General features: G+C 37.2%; 1 protein-coding gene across 1 annotated transcript in view; it reads right to left on the bottom strand.

Annotated features, from left to right (window-relative positions):
* The window catches only part of DARS1 (aspartyl-tRNA synthetase 1), a 43,346-nt gene that overhangs the window by 19,320 nt on the left and 3,146 nt on the right, over positions 1-20,880 (bottom strand). Inside the window, exons 3-5 of the mRNA XM_054207663.1 lie at positions 15,412-15,504; positions 9,685-9,787; positions 1,043-1,145 (exon numbers count right to left, since the gene is read on the bottom strand). Coding sequence (XP_054063638.1) covers positions 1,043-1,145; positions 9,685-9,787; positions 15,412-15,504 — 299 coding nt within the window. The remainder of the gene's footprint in view (positions 1-1,042; positions 1,146-9,684; positions 9,788-15,411; positions 15,505-20,880) is intronic.

Genomic DNA, 20,880 nt, shown 5'->3' with positions numbered 1-20,880 from the left:
AATGTCTTTTTTTCTTCTGGGAAGCATCGAATTGAGCAAGTAAACACTGCCTGAGGGGCAAGCCTATTGGCATCAACACCAGAACTGAAACTACTAGATTTCATAGAGTTTTAGGTTCCAATTCCAGCAACATCATCCTGTTCATCTCGTTGTTGTTGTATTATTTTATTTATCATCTGATTATATTTGAAAGAGCCATTTCAGATTGAAAATTTGAGATACCTAAAATACAATCAGAGAATGAAAATCACCTTGCCTTGCAGTCTAGTCATAGGTGTAGTGAATTTGATATTCTTTCAGAAAAATTAAGCATGTGATTAATCTGCGCATATATTAAAACACGTTTCTTCAAAATCTGCAGATTTTCCCAACGCTGTTAGCTAAAATTTACTTTACTGCTCTAACTATAATAGCCATTGTACTCTACTCTTGAGGTGACTGTGTTTCAGCTGTATTGTAGGCACACGTTTTGGTTGAAAACCTTTAGAAGGAAAGGATATTACATAAAGGTTTAAGTACGCTTTCTATTTAAACAAATTATAAAGTTGCACTTCCTCTAGCCCTGCAGCACAAGCTACAGGAATTTTAGATTTCAAGAGCTTCCATATTAAGCCAGTGCCTTACTTTTGCTGAGAATTATGCATTCCATTCCATTGTACTAAGCTGGATATTGTAACTTTCTGATAAAGAAGAAACTTCTGACTTGCATTTAAAAAGAAGCAGACTTTTTATTACAGGATCTGCTGCAGTAAAGAAACAAAAACTAGAATTACAAGCATTCCTAGACAAATTATTCCAGTGAGATACTTTATTTTACTTGGTACTGTAATTCAAATGGCAGATAAAAATAGGAAATTCTAAAAATCAGATCTCTTAGAATCAGAAATGTTTCATGTTTACGTATGATACACAGAAATTTATAGTTTAAAGCAGTTTATTTCTCTGGTATGGGACTGCTTATAACAAAATTTATCTATGTAGATAGACAGACAGCCAAGACACATAATCTCTCAAACAATTAACCATTTGCTCAAAAGTTTACCCTTTGAACATGAAGCTCAACATCTTGCTGAGTACAGCCTCCGATTTTCTGATGTGCTTTCCTCACAACGCCTTCTACATCCACAATGCTCTCTTTGTTGATGCTGTCAATAGAGATAGCATAGGAGGCTTACTAAATTTCATCGCACACTGCAGACTCAGTACTGAGCACCAGGACATTCATGTACTGTATGGACTGATGGAACTACAAAACATTAGGTAAAGTTACTTATTACACAGATAATAACCGAGTAATTAAGGACTTCGCTAAAATATTTCCAGCCACAATAAATTCGAGCTGGGATGGAAGACTTGTGAGGGAAAGAATTATGATTAAGCTTAGTGCTCATTCCTTCTTTGTGTGTGTATACATAAGCTGACAAGTTGCATAGTTCTTTTTCTAGGCCACATACACTCTTGTATGTGTTGGCTGACGCAATTATCTGAAAGATGTGTCTTAACCAGCAGAACAACAAACTGAAAGGAAGTCCTAGGTCTGGAGGGGAAAATCAAAACTGACTGAGCTTGTTTAAACTACATGACTTGTTACTGAAAGACGCAAGATGCTTGGAAGTCATTTCTCTACAACAGGGGATATTTTAATTGCTCTCCGCTAACAGTCACTAATAGTGCATTAAAACACCATATAACATCTTGAAAGTCATCCAGAAATAAGATATAAAGTATGCGTGCTATAAGCAAACAATAACAAAAGCCTCAAGAGTCATAGGTGAGAAAATAATTTGTACGAGCAGTTTTTATTTAGGCATTTAAGGTACCGGACTTTAAAACAGTAATTTTCTACAAATGATCTCACCCCCACTAGAAATGCATTTTCGCTCTGTCTCTTTGCTAGCCTGCTTACAAAAAGCCAAAGATCAGAAACCATTTCTTTAATTTTTATGGAAAAATAACTGTTACGACTAACTAAGACTGAAAAGCACTTTATGTACATCGCTTGACCACATAAGCCCTTGGAAAGCAGGAAAGTAGCGGGCCCACAATTTAACTGCAAATGATAAGAGGACTTCGTCAGACAAGCCAGCCACTACTGATCTCGGTAAAACAAAGAGCAATTAACAGTCTTCAAGTTCACAAGTTTGGCCCCTCTCCATGCCCACAAAACCTAACCCACAAAACCCATACAGCTAAGTTGGAGGGTGGTGAGATAAATATTTATATGCAGAGGAGGTGTTACTGAGAGGCAGTAACCCCTAGTTAAAGGAGGTACAGACAGAGTACAAGCAGGTACAGCTGATAGTAACTATAGTACTAATCACTTCCATCTGCATCAGTTTACCTATCATCGCCTAGAGTAAGTCTACCTAAGAGCTGTGAAGAAAATCTAGGTATTCCAGCCCTACAGTCTTTTTGTACAGCTACAGTAAAACCACATGAGAAACTTATTAGCATTTAGAAGTTTCTCTTTAGAAATATCTGTGTTTCGAATTAGTCATTGTCTCACATTTTTAAAGTAGGATTTACCCAGCTAAACAATTAAGTTTATCTTTTTAGTTGATAAGCAAAACTTAGCTTCCTTCTCTGATAAAGCCCCAGTGATGTGGCCCAGAAGCAGCTGAGGTACAAATCACCAAGGGCTGCCAACTACGACTGCTTGCTTGCCCTGCTCTCTGCTATTCCTGAAGTAACCGTATCAGCCCTAAGAAAAGCTAGACGGATCTTTGGTCTAACCTAAGACAAACTTCTTAATATTATAAAGCTGAGCTCAAATTTAAGTTATCCAACAGAATTTTTGAATAAAAATGATCAAAATTTTGAAAAATCTGATAATATTAAAGTAACAGTGGAAAATTCAAGCATCAAAATGCTCAAAACCTACCAGCATAAGTTAAGTAAATTACAACTAACTAAAAAAAAAGCCAAATCGGAGCATTTTAGTTGATTACACTATTTCTTTGATGGTAATACTTTCAGGTGATAGAACTCATTGGCAGCTGCTCTGAAAGTTATACAGAGCATGAGCATGGTGCTTCATATGCTTGACTTGCTTAACCATTAGGTAATTCCACGTACTACATAAAATTTGTGAATATTATGCTTTTCCGGTACAGTTACACTTTAAAAGAGCTACAGTTGCACAAATCAGTATGACAAACAAATGACTAAATTTGTACAAAGCAGAGGTCGACAGCAGGCTTTAAGTAAGAATTCATTTAGTTAAGGGTGAGCCTCCATTCACCTCCATTATTTAAGCAGAGGCAACAAATTCAAGAAAGGCAAGGAGAAACGACACTAGGTACTTAGAAGTATACTCTCTTACAAATGATTCTGTTTAAAACTCCTTAAAAAGACTGAGGCAGCAATACAATGCTTTGGATCCAAGAGAATGTGATGACAAGAACCGCACAGAGAATACAGATCATGCTAAAATAGTATTTGGCGTAAAATTCCCTTTGCTTTTCCAAAAAGTGAATGTTTAAAAGAATAAAAGTTTTACTCTTATGCTAACTTTTTTTTCCCCCTAAACAGTTCTCCTCTGTTTTTCCTTTTTCATGTCAACATTTTGCCGAATGCCCAGAAAACACTACTAATGACATGAATGCCAGTGTCTTCATAGGCAATATGTTTCTAATCTGCTGAATAAAAGCCCTCTTACTAATAACTGCAAATACTGTTTTAAACTGTTTTAAACTTCCTGAAGCAAATTCTCTGCACCGTGAGAAAGAAAATAATAGTTAAATGTAAATGTGTTGTATGATGGATTCATAATCAGATTACGGATACCATGGCTGAGAACTGGTGTTAGTGAAGTCATTACAGAGTTTTGATCAGAACATGCACAGAATTCAAGACATGCAAAATGGTACCAGCTTAAAAATACAGGAAGAAACTGACTTTTACATCATTGTAACTGTAATATTGCTTTGCAAACTTGCATAACAGAACCTTAAAACCTTGCACTTTGTGATTAAATGTACTTTTTCTCTCTTTCTCTTTGCAATTAAAATGGTAAGTTTCTTGGTCTGGGGCAAACTTTAAAATTGTAAAAACCCTTAGCCATTAAATTTGCCATAACTCTAAGATGTATTTCAACTCAGTTCCTGCCTATGTAGATCCCTGTATCCAAATATGCCCGGGCACACAAAAGCACTACAAAACTTTCTACTGCATATGATGATCTTTGTATTTACAAACATTCATCATTAACTTTCATTTGATAATTGGAAAATATGCTTTTGCTCATTCAGACTATATATCTAATCTGGTGTGGAAGTAAAAACTCGTGTTTTGAGTTCTGTTTGAACCGTGCTCACCAAGATCTAGTGCTGGGAAAACCTGAAGTCCATAACATAGTGCATCAAATGGAAACCACAGAAACCTAGAAGGTGCTGCTTTGATCCCAACAGGTAATTCCAAGAATGTTACCGAAAGGGTAATTTCAGTTCAAGTTACAAGAAGAAACAAGATGCTTTAATTAAATGCTGGTAACTACAGCAAAGCGTTCTCTGCAGCAGCAGCACTAAGTAACCTAGGTAATTTTTTGATAAAATTCCCCTGGGTAACAAAAAAACCCCAAACCAACCAAAAAAAGTGAACAACTAGCAGAAAAACATGCCAAAACATTTCCATTAAAGACAACAATATTTCTATCTGTAACTAATATTACAAAGGACTAGAAAGTAAATTAGGATGCATGATGCATTAAGAAAAGACAAATGACATCTTTATATTGTTTAATCCTTAAAGAAGCTATTTTAGTAATAGATTCATAAAGTCCAATGCTAAAAAATTCCCCCATATAGCAAACTGCTTCTTTATATGTAATGTTCCTTCCAAAGAAATCAAGACTATAATTACTAAAATGTCCACTAGATGCCTTATGTCCCTCTTAATTATCTGCATGTCTATTAGCCAAGACTTTCTCTTTTAACCACAGGATTGCATTATTGCAGTCTGTATGACAACACCTTTCATCAACAGCTTGATGTTGCAAGCTGAACCCCATGGGGGCCTCCCCAAGTGAATCACAATCAACATTTTCTTGACCAAAAGTCTGAAGAATTGAAGAAACTTAGTTATTTATAGGCTTTAAATAGAATATGTTTTACTTAATGGAAACATCTATACTTGTTCAGATGTTTTCTTGTTTATTCTTCAACACTGTTTTCTGTAAGCAGACTGCACAAATTATTATATTAATGCATTATTAAATCTAAAAATAGTAAATAGTTTTCATTAAACATAATAATCAACGATCCCTTATCTGAACGTCAGTGAAAGCTGAAGGCAATAGTTTACTTTGAAAAAAATGAGTTCACTTTGTAAAGAGTTGAAAATATAAACATTTTATACTCAACTCAGTAAGAGCAACAGTAATACTGGCTGCACAAGTACAGTAAGGACCCATTAAGCCCTCTGAAAGGGGAGGTAACTGACATTGTATACATGAAGGCCAGGTAAACACCTATTCTGATTCTCTTAATTCTAAAAATGTAATAATCTGTTTCCTGTACCAACATTCTAACACCCGGATGAACCTGGGTATCTTCTGGGGAAAAAAAGCCTATCTTCTTTTAAAGATTTCAAGTAACAAAATCTGCTACACATTTTTAATCATTTTCATTGAAAAAAATTCCACTTTATTTCCCTTATGAGTTTACTTAGCTTCACCATCTGTTCATTGCATCTTGTCCTACCTTTGTATCTGCAAAGCAAAGAACCCTCCACTAGCAGAAAATCTTCTTTCACAGGACCATCAGATTGGGATTTAAATTACTTAGTAATTTCTCCTGGATAGAATAGAGAGTTTTCTTTAGTCTATAGGAAGACAGATTTGCCTGACCATATACCATTTCATCTTGCAGCTTCACCATCAACCTTTTCCATTTGAGATATATTCAGACCCAAAGACAACAAAAATGGACAAAATATTCCAGAAATGGTGTAATGACTGACATATATTACATTAACAGCATTTTATTCCTCCTTTTCAAAACTCAAGAGATCTCTTAGCATAGTAGGTAAGAGAACTGCATGGACTCCTGTTAAGTCAGTTATTTATCCATCATGATCTCACATTTCCCATCACTTACTTTACTGCATATTAATCCTGAACATATACAAAATCTGAACTAATGAGCACAAAGGTACAAACTCACACTGAAAAACATCAAAGTGATTATTCTAAATGAACCCTGGTTACTATATACTCCTACCCCCTAGTTTACCATTCCAATTTCTGTCACCAGTAAATTTAACACCCGCGATCTGACATTTTCTTCAAGATCATTGATATAAAAATTAAATAGAAATGCATAAAGAAAATATTTCTGTAATATCCAGCAGTTTTGCTGGCATCACCAGTTTATCTAGCTGATGAACTTACGTGTATTTTCCTACATTGTGAAGTATTTTCATACAGGTTTACCCATTTTTGTATTTTTTTTAATCTCTTTTCTGGATTTTCATTCTCTAGCCTACTATAAAGAGCCACCAAGTTACTTCCTGAGGAAGGGTACGTTGGGCAGCTAAATGAGAATCTGTGAACCACCTCTCCCCACTGCTGTATCATAACACATCATGTGGCTACGGCAGTGGGGAAGCGGGGGGAAAAAGCTCAATGCTGGTATAAAAAAAAAAGAGAAAGAAAACCAAAACTGGCCACACCCTATACTTTATGGAAAAAAAAGAGGGTTGATAAACTACTAATCTTACCACTTGACACCTCTGCTGGCTGAAAGAGATAATTAACTCTCTTTTATACAGCATCCCTTGAAGCACTAGGCTGAATTTTTTTTTTCTGATGAAAGACATAAGAACTCCACAGCTGCCAATCCAGTGTCTCGACTGGCTCTATGTTGTTGGCTATGTATGTTTTGAAAGTTCAAGTAGAAACTTTTCATGGCTAAACTCACAGAAATTTCTTTGTAAAACTGAGTTAAACCTGTATTAAGTATCTTTCACTAAAGAGAACTCACATTCTTATGATAATGGAGACAATTGGTGTTGCTAGACCACAGAAGGTTACGAAAGTTCTTGGTTTCCATGTGCCAATATACAAAAGAGGAACTGGTTTGTTTATTATTTATGAAAATTTGTACAAAAAATGCTCATGATTTAATCAGTTTTCTCATTAAAAATTCAAGATCCAGAATTTCACAAACTATTTTAAAAAAAGTTTTGGACCCAGTATTAAAATATGAGACAGTAGCACATTAAAAATAACGTTTATGTACTAGCAATGAAAAAGCTTAGTTTAAAAATTTAATTGAAATGAAAGGTATTAAGTTAAATGTTTTCTTCAATAAATGTGTATTGTCTCTTTTAACGTGTAGGAAAACAAGAGGAGATGATAAAAAAAGACACTGAGAAAGGCAGAGCAACACTACAGTTATTTTTAGACATCTAAGGCCAGTCTCATCGGCTAGTAATAATGGCACTATTCCACAACAGCTGAAAACTGGCAGGAAAGTGACTGCAGACAAGGCACGTAGTGTTGCTGTGCTTCAGGTGTTACTGAGACAGGGACCACGAGTGCACCCAGAAGCCAAGGAACAGCAGCAGCCTCTGAAGGACAAGAGGCAGCTGCAATGGTGATATCAGACAAAACTGTAGAAGATAAAACATCGGAAAAAGTGAGAGCACGGCAGGATATTAATAAAATAGGTTTGTTGGTGAGAAGGAATTGTGAGAAGATGATTGCACTAATGGTGTTAAAAAAACACAAAAGCAAACTCCCAAAAGAAGACCCAGAAGGCAGAGAAAGCTCTATCATTCAAAGCACATGACGATAAGCATGCAAGCACTTCAGAAGCACAAATAACAAGGAAAACATGCATGCTATAAATTATAGAGGCTGAAGTATCAGGATTTAGCTAGATCATGCTAAAGCATAGTACATAAAAAAATCACAAAAAGGAGCAGAATGAAAAGTCAAAACACAATACAAACATTTTGAGCCTGGCTACTCAGAGGAAATCAGGTCTGTCACATCAAGAAAAGGGGGGAGATGACAGGGAGTTGAAAAGAACCTAAGGATGAGGTTCCATCTGATTTAACAGCTCACTGCTGCCGGAAGAGAAAGGAGCTTTGGCCTCTACTCTTTCCAGATAACCTTTTCCACTGTTTACTACTCCTTGTTATCTCTGGACCTCCATGACCTAGTTTAAATCACTAACCTCACAGAAAACTAACCGAGTAAAAAAAGAATAGTGAATAAAAAAGTCACAGAAGGCTTCTAAGTGACAGAGTCAGCACATGGAAGAAAAGAGTGAGGACCAACTTCGCTCTCATGAGCTCCTAACAACTGAACTCTGCCACTCATGAAATGTAAGAAATTCAGTTGTGGAGGAAAGAACCATGAAGAAAACTGAATCAGAGAGATGCCGGAGAGAACTGGAGAATAGGAGAGTGAGCATCACAGCTATCTGCATTGTTTTGCTGTTCTGTAGTGCAAGTTTGTCGAGAGAGTACAGGCAGACTGTTGGTAGGTTAGAGGGAGATGAACTGGGGAACAAGTAGATTATACACTTAGTTCTTTTCAAAGATTTTAAGCGCTGGAGAGAACAAACTATTTCATGAAGAAATAGAACACTCCACTTTGGCTCACAAACACCTGTAAACAGCATGCTTCACACTGGCACTGCCAATACCAAGCACCGCCAAATGACAAACACTGCTGGTTCTGTTTTCCCATTGCCTTGAACCTCATCAGCAGAAGCATTATCCCAACCTTCTTAACTTGGCTTCTGGAAGTCTATACTATAATGAATCCCTCCTCTCCCTGGCATATTGAAGGTTGAAGGCTGTATCACTTTTGCAGCTAATTAGTGGGGGCTCCCTTCCCAGGAATGAGACTACTGCCAAGAACTACACAGAAGCAACTCAAGTGCCACATGTCAAACATATTATTGCACTGAATTGATCCGCATTTCTATTTGTGAACAAGGAGATATACATGATAAAAAGCTCTACTATAAAAACACCTTTGTCGTGCAAGCATATTTAGTACTGGACAACCTGAAAGCACAATCTTGAGGCAAGTAGCAGGTGAAGGTAATTTTTTATCTTCAAGAACAAAACAAACGAAATAACTGAATTTGTTGCAACAAACACCTGTTTAATTGGCAAGTCTATTACCAACAAAAAATATTTTAACTAGTAACTTTAATCTCTCATTAAACACTCTAGTGCCAAAAATAAGGTGTAAATTAAGATTAATTCAGCGCACAGAAGCTACTCTTTATTTCTTCAACTCAGTAAACCACTTATAATATGGAACTTCTTCACACCAGTTCTAGCTATAAAACGTATTACTACACTGCACATCTTGTAAAGAAAAACTCTGAACATGTGCAGACACACACAAACACCACAGACAAAACGAAGTGTCCCATTAAGCTCAGCTTGCCAGACTTTTTGTTAGCCAGCTTGAAAGTAAATGTAGGTTGTCTATGGCAAGAGAATGCTGCTTCAGCAGTTCAGAATGAATTTCAAGCCTGTTCTCTACTTTATCTTTTGTCAGTGTAATGTATTCAATGCAATAGTGAGCTGACAATTTAAATAACTACATTTTAAAACAAACGAAGCATTGATGTTAATGTGTGAAAATGGTCCCAACCCCTGGGAGTCCTGGTTCCCACCATTGTTTACTCTGACAACAGGATATAATTGCTTACTTACTTGGCAGCAAACTTTACCATCTGCTTGCTTGCATGCTGTCCCACAGCCACAAGAGCCTGGATATTAAACTGCTGCTGACGCAGGACTAAGAAACACTGCTTCCCTGAATACAAAGGAAAACAACACAGGTGTATTAAGGACAAGTTACTCGAGGTCTTTGTGAATGAGAAAAAATGCTTTACTACTTTAATATTAAGCTGAGCTTTTAAGGGTGGGGGCGTGTCTCTCTGTCCTTTGCTGTCCTCCCTGCCCCAAATAGCTATATCAAACTAGTCAGCTCTGCATGTCCACACACACACCCCAAACACTGAGATAAATCAAGTAATTCTGCCTTACATCTATAAGCATGTGAATGGACATTTTCTAAAAATAACAATAAGCCTTCCAACATAAATAATAGGTAGACAAACCAGAAACCAGAAATCTTAACGTTAAAAATATCTATTATTCTTCAATTGCAAGAAGAAAATTGTACTTTCCCTTGTTGCTTTGCTCACAACTACTTCAAGTCTACATTATTTTAAAAGAAGTTTTTTCTCATCTTCTCAAATTAAAGCTGTAGAGTTCACTTTACAAAGCTGCTCTGAGAGAAACAGGCTTGATTTTGCACCACAGGGACTAAATCAACAATGCTCATTCTATAATACACTGTGCATTCAAAATGAAGAGGAACAAAAGCGAGTATTGATTCTGGTGAATGACAAGAACCTAAAAGACCCAAGTAAAAATTCCTGTAAGAGCAATTTATTCATGAACAGCTTTGGGAAAAAGAAGTTAATAGGAATTAATAATAATTTACAAAGAACATAATGCACTTTGTTGACTTTTAAAACGGGTATTTCCAAGTCAACAAAACTCTTTCTAGTCTGTTTAGCTGACAGTTATAATCACTTCATATTTCTCCTCACATCTCTAATAATCATTTACTCCTAAACTTACATTTAAGGAAATAACAGTGATTTTAAACACTTCTTCCTCAGAGAGAGACATTAACAACAAACACTTCATTGTTGTACCAGTATCCGATAAAATGCATCAATACAATTTTAATTCCAAGTTCTGACTCATAACATTTCCATTAAAATGGTGAGAATAGGAAGAAGCCAGAAGCTTTGTTATAGATAGCTATTTCCCAGTTATTGTTGACTTAGATTATAAAACATTAGAATCAACATATATCTCACTTGAACATTGACACTAAAAAGCCAGTTGCAGTTTTCATTTGTAATTATGTAGATTACCATTCCTGACACATAACTGCAGACAATTTAAACAGTATCAGAAGATAAATGCAGAACATTTGACACACAATCTGATGGAAAGAAAAGCAAACATATAAAGCCACTACAAAATATTATTAAAAATTAACATTGCAATTGTTGGAAATAACTAACCTTGTCCTATGATTGTGATTTCAGAAATGCAACAAAATTAACTCCATATTTTCAGAAAGCAGAATACACATATTTCCGTATTCCAGAGGCTGTGACATCTAAGTAAAGAAGCTAATATGGTATAAGTGTATGTATTTCTTGCAGGCAAACATTAAGCCACAAATTTAAATTAGAAAAGTACAGGCTTCAGATATTAGATAGAGCCTTCAGTGGTATACATGTCTGTGTTTCAGATCCAGCAAGTCAACAAACAAAGCACAATTTTTCCATAGGACACAACATGCTAAGTTTCTTTGGAGAAGCTAGGCGTATCTTTGACATCTCAATATTTCTTACTTACAATGTGGTTTGACAGAGTATTTCTTAGCGTGCTGGTTTTGGCTGGGGTAGAGTTAATTTTCTTCATAGTAGCGAGTATGGGACTATGTTTTGGATTTGTGCTGGCAACGGTGTTGATAACACAGGGATGTTTTCATTATCGCCCAGCAGGGCAATATTTGCACAGAGTCAAGGTCTTTTCTGCTCCTCACACCACCCTACCAGCGAGCAGCCAGGGGGTGCACAATAAGTTGGGAGGAGACACAGCCAGGACAGCTGACCCCAACTGACCAAAGGGATATTCCATACCATAGGACATCATGCTCAATATATAAGGCTGGGGAAGAAGAAGGAAGCGGGGGAACATTCAGAGTTATGGCGTTTTATGTTCCCAAGTAACTGTGACGCGTGATGGGGCCCTGCTTTCCTGGAGCTGGTTGAACACCTGCCTGCTGATGGGAAGCTGTGAATGAATTCCTTGTTTTGCTTTGCTTGCGTATGCAGCTTTTGCTTTACCTATTAAACTGTCTTTATCTCAACCCATGAGTTTTCTCACTTTTACCCTTCCAATTCTCTCCCCCATCCCACCGGTGGGGAGTGAGTGAGCGGCTGCATGGTGCTTAGTTGCTGGCTGGGGCTAAACCATGACACCTAGAAAACAGTATTTGTCTCCATAATTTCAGTCACAAATAATTTAGCAAAATAGGACTGAAGTTTCAGCAATGATGTATTAAGTGTTCAAACAAAAAACACACAGCTGAAGACAGCTACAATGTCACTCAACTATACATAATTAAGGGGAAGATAGTGAAATAAATGGAGGGACCAGCTATCACACTAATCAGAAACAAAAGTTTGGCACTTGTTCTTAATCCCAAACACTTGAAGTCTCTGAAGTATCTGCATTATAAAAAGGACTCAAATCATGAGTAAAAGTAGTTGTTTTCATGAGGAAAGAGGATGTTTTGTGGAATATAACCATTTCTAATCACACAGAAGATAAGTGATCAAACAAACCTCACTGATAGGAATAGTTAAAATATCAGTTACAAAGATTGTAGGAGGAAACAACTTTTCCCAAAAGAGCTGAAGGCGTGCAAAATAAAGTATCAAAAAGACAAGCCTTAATCAAATCTAGTTCATGATTAGATGCCTTTCCAGATCAAGAGACGGAAAAAAGGAAGCATGAGAGTGAGAAAAAAATGCGGATTATGGCATGTTCTCCATGTGTTCCAAAATACTGACATGGTATTTAAGTGAAAAGCATAAGACCAATTTTACTCACATTCAACAGTAAACTACTCTTAAGTTTCTATAAAACAAACCAATACTGTGTCCCACAAAAATGCCTAAAAAGATGAAAAGTTTCAAAAGAAATTTGGTTAAAAAGGTCTGACTCAGTCTAATGGAAGGAACTTTTAGCCACCGAATAAATCAGACACCACACAGAGAATCCCATCAAAAGTAAGCACACAAAACCAAACAGGAATCCATTTCCTTTCTTAGATGTAAGTACCAAATGACGTAAGACCTTATGAGAAAAAAGGACGTAAGGGAGGAATTTGCATAAAGAGTAAAAAATGTTTGGTCATATAAATTAATACATTGCTAGTTAGACATCTCCCAGCAAAGAGAAAACTTTCTATGGTTTATTATAAAATTTCATCCAGTATTTAAATTGCTCTTGGTGGTACTCTTATTTTCAGACATACTATTTTGATGTTTTATAAACCTTTGCATTCATAAACCAAAACCAAGTTCAGGTCTAACATAATGTGCAAGTCCCAGCTGCCTGGCAGAGCCCAGACTGATTTCCCAACTGCTTTTCAATGATAAACGCGATCAGTAGCTCAGGCTGCTTTAAAATAAGGCCAGAAATAACATTTATTCAATCTACGATGAAAACCACAAGGCCCCAAGCACTTTAATTTTAGTACAACCCACAGAAATTCCCAACACCCCATTCTTTACACATCCTTCAGTTAATTTCCATTTGGCTTCATGAGTGGCTTGCTATATGAGACAGCTGGATTCTCCAGTTGTTCACATTTTGGGTTTTTTGGTTTACTGGTCAGAACTAGACAGGGTTAAATAGAGGATATGTTGGTTATTTAGGAGTCATATTCGAGCTTCTGAGAAAAACTAAAGCTATTTTTGTGTAAGATTTTCCTGTTTCCTGCAAGACTTTCCTTTCCATAACAGTAGGAATAGCACCACGATGTGTGTGGGAAAGGCTAATTATTACTTTTTACTCTGAAACATTTGCTTTTCTTGTAAGATTCTTTCCCCCAAAGCTTAAGTAAACAAGCATATGACATTCCCTAGCAGCATTCCCTGGATGTCAGAATTGCTCCGTGTTGTCAGACCAACAGGGAACCAGAAGAACAATCAATAAATTGAGAACACTTCATGCCCATAATCAAATCCTTTTGCTTTCATTCTTCAGGTTGTGTTAAAAGAGTTTTGAAAATAAGCACTGTGATTTCATTAAAAAGAATAGTCTTTCCTGAGGTCAAAGGTGAAGGATGACAAATGGCTTCTTGTAAGTTAATATTGCCATGTTACATACGCGTTACCTTGATTGAAGTCAAGGCGTATGTCATGCAAAATATCATGTATAAATGCAATACAGAGACAATAATAAACAACCATTGACCTTTATGTTTTTTTAAAGTCTGCATAGACACCTGTCTTTAGTATACTAAATTCTGTTAATAGTCTGAACTCGTCCTACAATTGCAAAAGAAAATACCATAAGGATACGCTTATTTGTATACTCATAGTAACATTTAAATTAAATAGAGCGTCTCCTGTCTGAATAACTTCAAGCTGTAATGACCAAGGCTTTCACAGCTTTTGGGGTTGACAATTTCTATACATAGCACAGAGAGACACTACAGAACTACTGAGGAATTCACAGAGGGCTCCTTAAATTTAAAGATTCTAATACAAATTAAAAAGTACATTACATATATATATTTAAATGCAGTTCCTTATTTTACTGACTGCAGTACAGACACTCATTAAGAGGGATGTTTTTTAAGAAAATGAAGCCTCAAAAAGCGGAATGAATCTGCTATCTGTGACAATATTCTGTACTGGATTCTCATCCCTAATTTGCATTATTCCCAATTCTAAGACCACTGTTAAATTTCATCTGTGATGATAATTTCTTTATGCTCTTTTCTTTCAACTCTTGGGAAGACAAAGTATTTATATCTCACCACAGAGCTGCCAAACACAACTGAAATCAGTACAACAGTTGTCAGCAACTGAGGTCAACTGAAAAGGCCAAAGCCTATTTAAGTTTGCATATGGCGAACTGATCTCCAGAGAGAACTTCTGATTCCGGGGAAGAAATCTGGCTGTCAGACAGCCAAGTATGACAGCCCACACTACTGAGAACCTATAAAAGGATTCTGCCTTTGTCTTGTTAAAGAAAGATATGTTTCTTATTTTAAGTTCAAATTTATATAATCAGATACTGGTAACTGGAGGTAAAAATACTGAAATTTTAACGCAGATTTTTGTTTCCTGTCGAAGAAAAGGTGTAGTGAAAATATTCATACTCAGCAGAATAAATATGGCCTGTCTGACAACTGATACATTTATAATAGAAGTACATTTTACAGTAGAAGCTTGTAACGGTTTTATCTCACAACCATTAACGTTCAAAGGAGAATGACTATAGTATTTTTAAATTCCTATTATTTACAATTGTCCACACATTATTTAATAATATGATAAAACCAAAATTCACTTTTACTACAATGTAATAGTAATACCCGATTCCCACTCAACTGAAAATAAAATTTCCTTTTCCCCCCTTGGGAAGAGAGGTGGAAAAAAGAGAAAATAACCAGTCAAAGTGAACACTGAGTAATCAGGTGGCAAAGTCTTCTTTTAGTAAGTATTGTATGCAAGACATAACTAACAGGTCATGAAGCCAAAATAAACCTTCAGGTCATACTAAAAATACAAGGAAATAAAAATAAAAACCCTGGAGGCATCTCACCTTTAGCTCTGCTTGTATGAATTCTGCCACGAACCCAAACCACTTCATCAGCCTTCTCCACTGTCAAGTCTTTTATTCGAATCAAAACTCTATCTGAATTATAGAAAAAAGAACACATTTTAAAATGGTTTTGATTTTTTTGGAGCAAAACATTTTTCACTTTGAACTCCAAATACATTTTCTATGATTGATAAAATTTATAATAAATCCAAACCAGTAGATTTTGTATCTACAGCATAACAGATGTACTGAAAACACACAAGATCCCATTTCCTTTCTCAGTGAATTGTACTTGATCAAGTAGTTTTAAATTGGTTCAAGCTTATTGTTTGACTTATATAGCAGGGTCAAACTGCACTAAAACAAAAGCAAGACTTACTGTAGTTCATGGATGGCAGAACCCAGCATGACTACACTATTATTGATAGGACTTCACTATGCTGCACTGTACTACCTGCACTTATTAGTGTGAATTTCTGCTAGCTAAGGCATGTCTGCGCTGCTCCACTGTGCAACGTGAAAGTTGGTATGTGGAACACACGAAAACAAAGGCTCAGAGGTGACATGACTATTCTCTGTATCTACTTAAGTAGGCTGAATATCACCGTAAAATAATTATTTAAAACAAAGAAGAGAAAGAAACCACAAATAAATGTGCATTAGAAACATAAAAGCAATAGCATTTTGGAGAAACAGGAGTATTACTGTGTAAAACCAGTAAAATTTATTTTAAAGGAGAATCTCTCTGACAACCTGATCAAGAACGACTATCATTGTAGGAGCCAGGATTCATCAGAAAGAACCCTTCAAAGTACACAAGAAAGCTAAGTAACAATAGGAATGCATTATTTGGAAAGGACGATTTTGGATAGTAAAGGAAAAAAAAAATTATCAACGAAAATATTTTTAAATAAATCAGGACTTTAAAAATTGTATACAACCATTATGCTGGCTGCATGCCACTATTCCTTGAAATGTACTTGTTTAATTGTATTTTTCTGTAGATTTTTGGCCAACTGTATTTTTGCATGGTCTCAAACCATGCAACATAAGAAACATTTCTTGTAACATCTACAAATCAGTTAAAGGTATACATAGCATTGCATAGAATCTCAACAGTTCTAACAGCTACATGTACTCATTCACAGTTTGCATGTGGTTAAAAACACTGCTTATTAGGCAAAAAAAAAAATCTTCACAGGAGATATTGATCCTTATGAATCTCTTCCAACTCGAGATATTCTCTGATTCTATTCTATGATTCTATGATATGTAACAAGCAAATTCACTCTCTCTGTCTTTCACCACAGACTTCTCCCTTGTTTCAAAATAACATTAAATTTACTAAGACACTTCCACTCTAGACTTTTCCTGCCAGAACTTTTCCCAAGTTTGCCTACCGCAGGTTACCATCTGCTCTTCTGGACTCCTTCCCCCTGTCTCTGAATACCAGTCACAGCTTGCCCTCCAAGCCTATTATTTGGCACTGGGAATTTTAGGGGGTTGAAAATGTTTATTAGCTTATGCTCAGGGCAATGTAGTGTTTTCTTCACAGACACACATCAAAACCAGAACAGAATGAATGTGCACGGAGAAGCATGATAGGAAATTGACTCAAGTATATTAATAATATATGTGTGTGTGTGCATGTGCACGCGCACTGGGAAAGGGAGAAAGGGGAATAAAGATGTTATCACTTGCCAGCAATCTCTGATGTTCAAACTTTATCAGTATAGTACTATAGGAAACATGCAACCAGCACAACTCATAAGCTTTAGCATTTCTAAGAGTTTGATATTCAGATGGTTAAAATTACCTCAGTCAACTTAAAACTGTATTGTTAGAAACTTAAAACATTTTCCAGGCACAAGCATAAAGACAGAATGAGGTGTTACCCTTTTTATGGATCCTTAGTGTTTCAGGAACCATCTGCATTAGATAAATATTTTTAAGTGTCTTTTGGATACAGAATGGTTCATGTTTCATCAAGACTAAACAAGACACCTTTAACACAAAAATTTGTATATGGTATGAATTTTTGAAAACTATTTCACCTTTCATAAAAAAGGTAATAAAACAATATCCAAAAAAAGAGACATCATAAAGTCATTTTTTCCAACAGCAGATCACAGAATGGCTGAAGTTGGAAGGGACCTCTGGAGGCCATCTGGTCCAAGCCCCTGGCTCAAGCAGGGCCACTAGAGCCAGTTGTCCAAGATCACATTCTGATGGTTTTTTTAATATCTCCATGGAGGGAGACTCCACAACCTCTTTGAGCCACCTGTGCCAGCGCTTGGTCACCTTCACAGTAAAAAAATGTTTCATGATGTTCAGAGGGAACATCCTGTGTTTCTGTTTGTGCCAGTTGCCTCTGGTCCTGTCCATGTGCTCCACTGAAGAGAGCTAGATGTAGCAACTGCTACATCACTTTATTTCCCTCCTTCAACACTTCCCAAATCTAGTCTTCTTTTCCTCTCATTTCTAAGATGCCAGTAGTTCATAATAATGTCTACATTTATTAGTGTAAGCAATCATTTGTCACTCATTTTCTCTTGTCCAGCCAACACACTGTAGCTCAAATCTTCCCTCTGTACTCTCATATATCATTTCACCTGGAATTCCTTTCAGTTCATCTGTCTCTCTTCCATGATAAAAATTAAGCTTCTTGCTCTCACCTTTAGGGTCCTCCCACCACGTTCTTCAGACTATCACCTACTTGTTCTTTCACAAATGTAAGCTATACTTACATTTCTGTCTTTGTGCCACATAAACACAGACAAATAATGCAAAAATAAAAGATGTTTTAAACTGTGCTACAGTTGCAGTGAAGACAAGGGAACAAAGATTTTAAACAAAGTTCAAACAAAACACTCTGTATGTCTGAAATTACACTTACAGCTCCAATTCAATACTCATGCTATCTCACCTTCATTGCCACTTTGAATCATGTTTAAGGGGAAACTTTTTGTTTCCTTCATGTATAGCACAATCTCTTCTTTTCAATGTACTAAATATCATTATCTTTCTCTCAGAACTCAAACCTCTTCTAAACATGGGAAGAGAGGATAAAAACCCAAAAAGCTGTGTGGGTTATGCAAGACAAAATCACTTTTCCACCCCCAGACCTCCATTCCCCACCTGTCACATCAGCCTGTTTACTGAGTTCATTTATCTTGCATCATGGAGTTTTGAACAGTATGATCAATATTTCTGCTCTCTCTGTGAAGTGCCAGCATTTGAAAAAGAGAAGATAAGTTTAATAAAAAAAGCTGAATGCCAAAAGCAGTATAAGATGAAAGCAGCTTCCAGGGAGGGAAGATGAAAGTAATGGGGCTGAAGGGAGAAAGAGGGAAAGGCAAATAGAGTTTTACTAGCAATCATAGCCTCAAGCAGGCAGGAAGGACTATAAGACATGATGTAACTGGAAGCGAAAACATCAGATAGCCAGGGCAGCCAGCATTAGCAGAAGAAAGACTGAAGTGGGCCAAGAATGAAGGCACAGGTGTGTGTGAGATCAGCAGAGCAGGGTGGAGCATCTATGCAACAGCTTTGTGAACATGTGAAAAGAGTTTTAATTTGCCTGCAGAGGAACAAGAATCTATGAGTATGGCAAAAGGACAATAAGCCTATCCCTTGGAAAAGGAGAATAATTTGTTCTGATCATTCTAAGCTTTTTAACTTCCCATGTCCAGCCAGTGTCCTCAGGACAGTGCAGCTACTACAGCAAGCCTAAAACCAACAGTGCTGCAGACATCCAACTGAGCTCCTACCCACGTCTGTGCTGTCTGTATTGTCTGTTAGCTCCAGTTACCAGACGGTATGTGGATCTGCACGTGTCATACCACAATTCATTATTCAGACTTAGAAATGGCATGTACCCACACAGACTTCAGAAATAAACAAAATTAATACACTACAAACAGATGGGAACATCCGCATTTGTGCTTCCCCGCCACCCCCTGCACCAAGCAGTAGTTCCTCTAAGACACTCAATGCAAGCAGAATACTTTGGGGAAAAGCAGATACTACTGATACCAAGTGATGACTTCACCCTCCCATGAATCCTTTGATAAGAGCTTTTCCTGGCAGGAACTACTGAATCTTTAAATAAGAGGGCATTAGTCTCAAGGAAGGGACTAGGCTGATCTTCAACTTTTTTATTGTAGGCCTTTCGGTTTTTGTTACCTAATTTTGGTGCTCTGGATAACCCTCTTCTAAAAAATGGAACAGCAGGAGTATTGTAGGTTGTTATTTTAAGCCCAATGGAAAACCTACTCAATCCTGTCCATACACTGCCTGAGACTTTTTTTTTAAACAAGGATTGAGGATCAAGGGGACAACAGATCTAACTACCGCACTCAGCCTTTTTCATATCATTTTGTGAGGCTTCTCAACATATGTTTTCTCCATAGTACTTTTGAGTATTTCTTTTGAATACAAGAAAGTTGGCAGCATAGACTTTCTCCATGAGAACAGAATTTGATGCACCATCTCTTTACGGTTACACCATTTCTTTACGGTGAGGGTGACAAAGCACTGGAACAGGCTGCCCAGGGAGGTTGTGGAGTCCCCTTCTCTGGAGATTTTCAAGACTCGTCTGGATGCAGTCCTGAGTGATGTGCTCCAGGCAATCCTGCTTTAGCAGGGGAGTTGGACTAGATGATCTCTAGAGGTCCCTTCCAACTCTGAAGATTCTGTGATCTCAATCTGCCAGCTTGGGTCTCCCACACAGTTGTTTGCTATGGGGTGTGGAACTGGCAGAGGAAACACAGCTTGCAGAAATTCTAATGAGCCAGAAAGTGAGTACAGAAGAGTGCAGGAAGAGGAGGTCCAACAGGGCAGTCTTGCAGCCTGCAGTGCATGTTAACCAGTCAGATGCTAACTTGGAGAAGTTACATTTTTCTTAATATTATACCTTTTAGGTTGCGACTGCTTCTCCTCCTGGCTTTTATCAGGAATAGTGTGGCCAGCATGACTAGGGCAGTGATCATCTCCCTGTACTCAGCACTGGTGATGCTGCACCTTGAATACTGCGTTCAGTTTTGGGCCCCTCACTACAAGAAAGACATTAAGGTGCTGGAGCACATCCGCAGAAGGGCAACAAAGAACTGGTGAAGTGAAGGGTCCAGAGCACAAGTCTTATGATGAGCGGCTGAGGGAACCAGGGTTGTTTAAGCTCGAGAAAAGGAGGCTGAGGGGAGACCTTATCACTTTCTACAACTACTTGAAAGCAAGTTGTAGAGAGGTAGGCGTCAGTCTCTTCTGCCAAGTAACAAGCGATAGGACAAGAGGAAATGGCCTCAAGTTGCATGGGGGAAGGTTTCGATTGGATATTAGGAAAAATTTCTTCACCAAAAGGGTTGTCAAGCATCGGAACAGGCTCTCCAGACAAAGCCACGTGGCTGAGTCCCCATCCCTGGAAGTATTTAAAAGATGGGTAGATGTAGTGCTGAGGGACATGGTTTAGTG

This window comes from Rissa tridactyla, chromosome 7 (assembly GCF_028500815.1).
Source record: "Rissa tridactyla isolate bRisTri1 chromosome 7, bRisTri1.patW.cur.20221130, whole genome shotgun sequence".
In the NCBI taxonomy this organism is placed as follows: Eukaryota; Metazoa; Chordata; class Aves; order Charadriiformes; family Laridae; genus Rissa; species Rissa tridactyla.
This window is presented reverse-complemented; position numbering and strand designations above follow the sequence as displayed.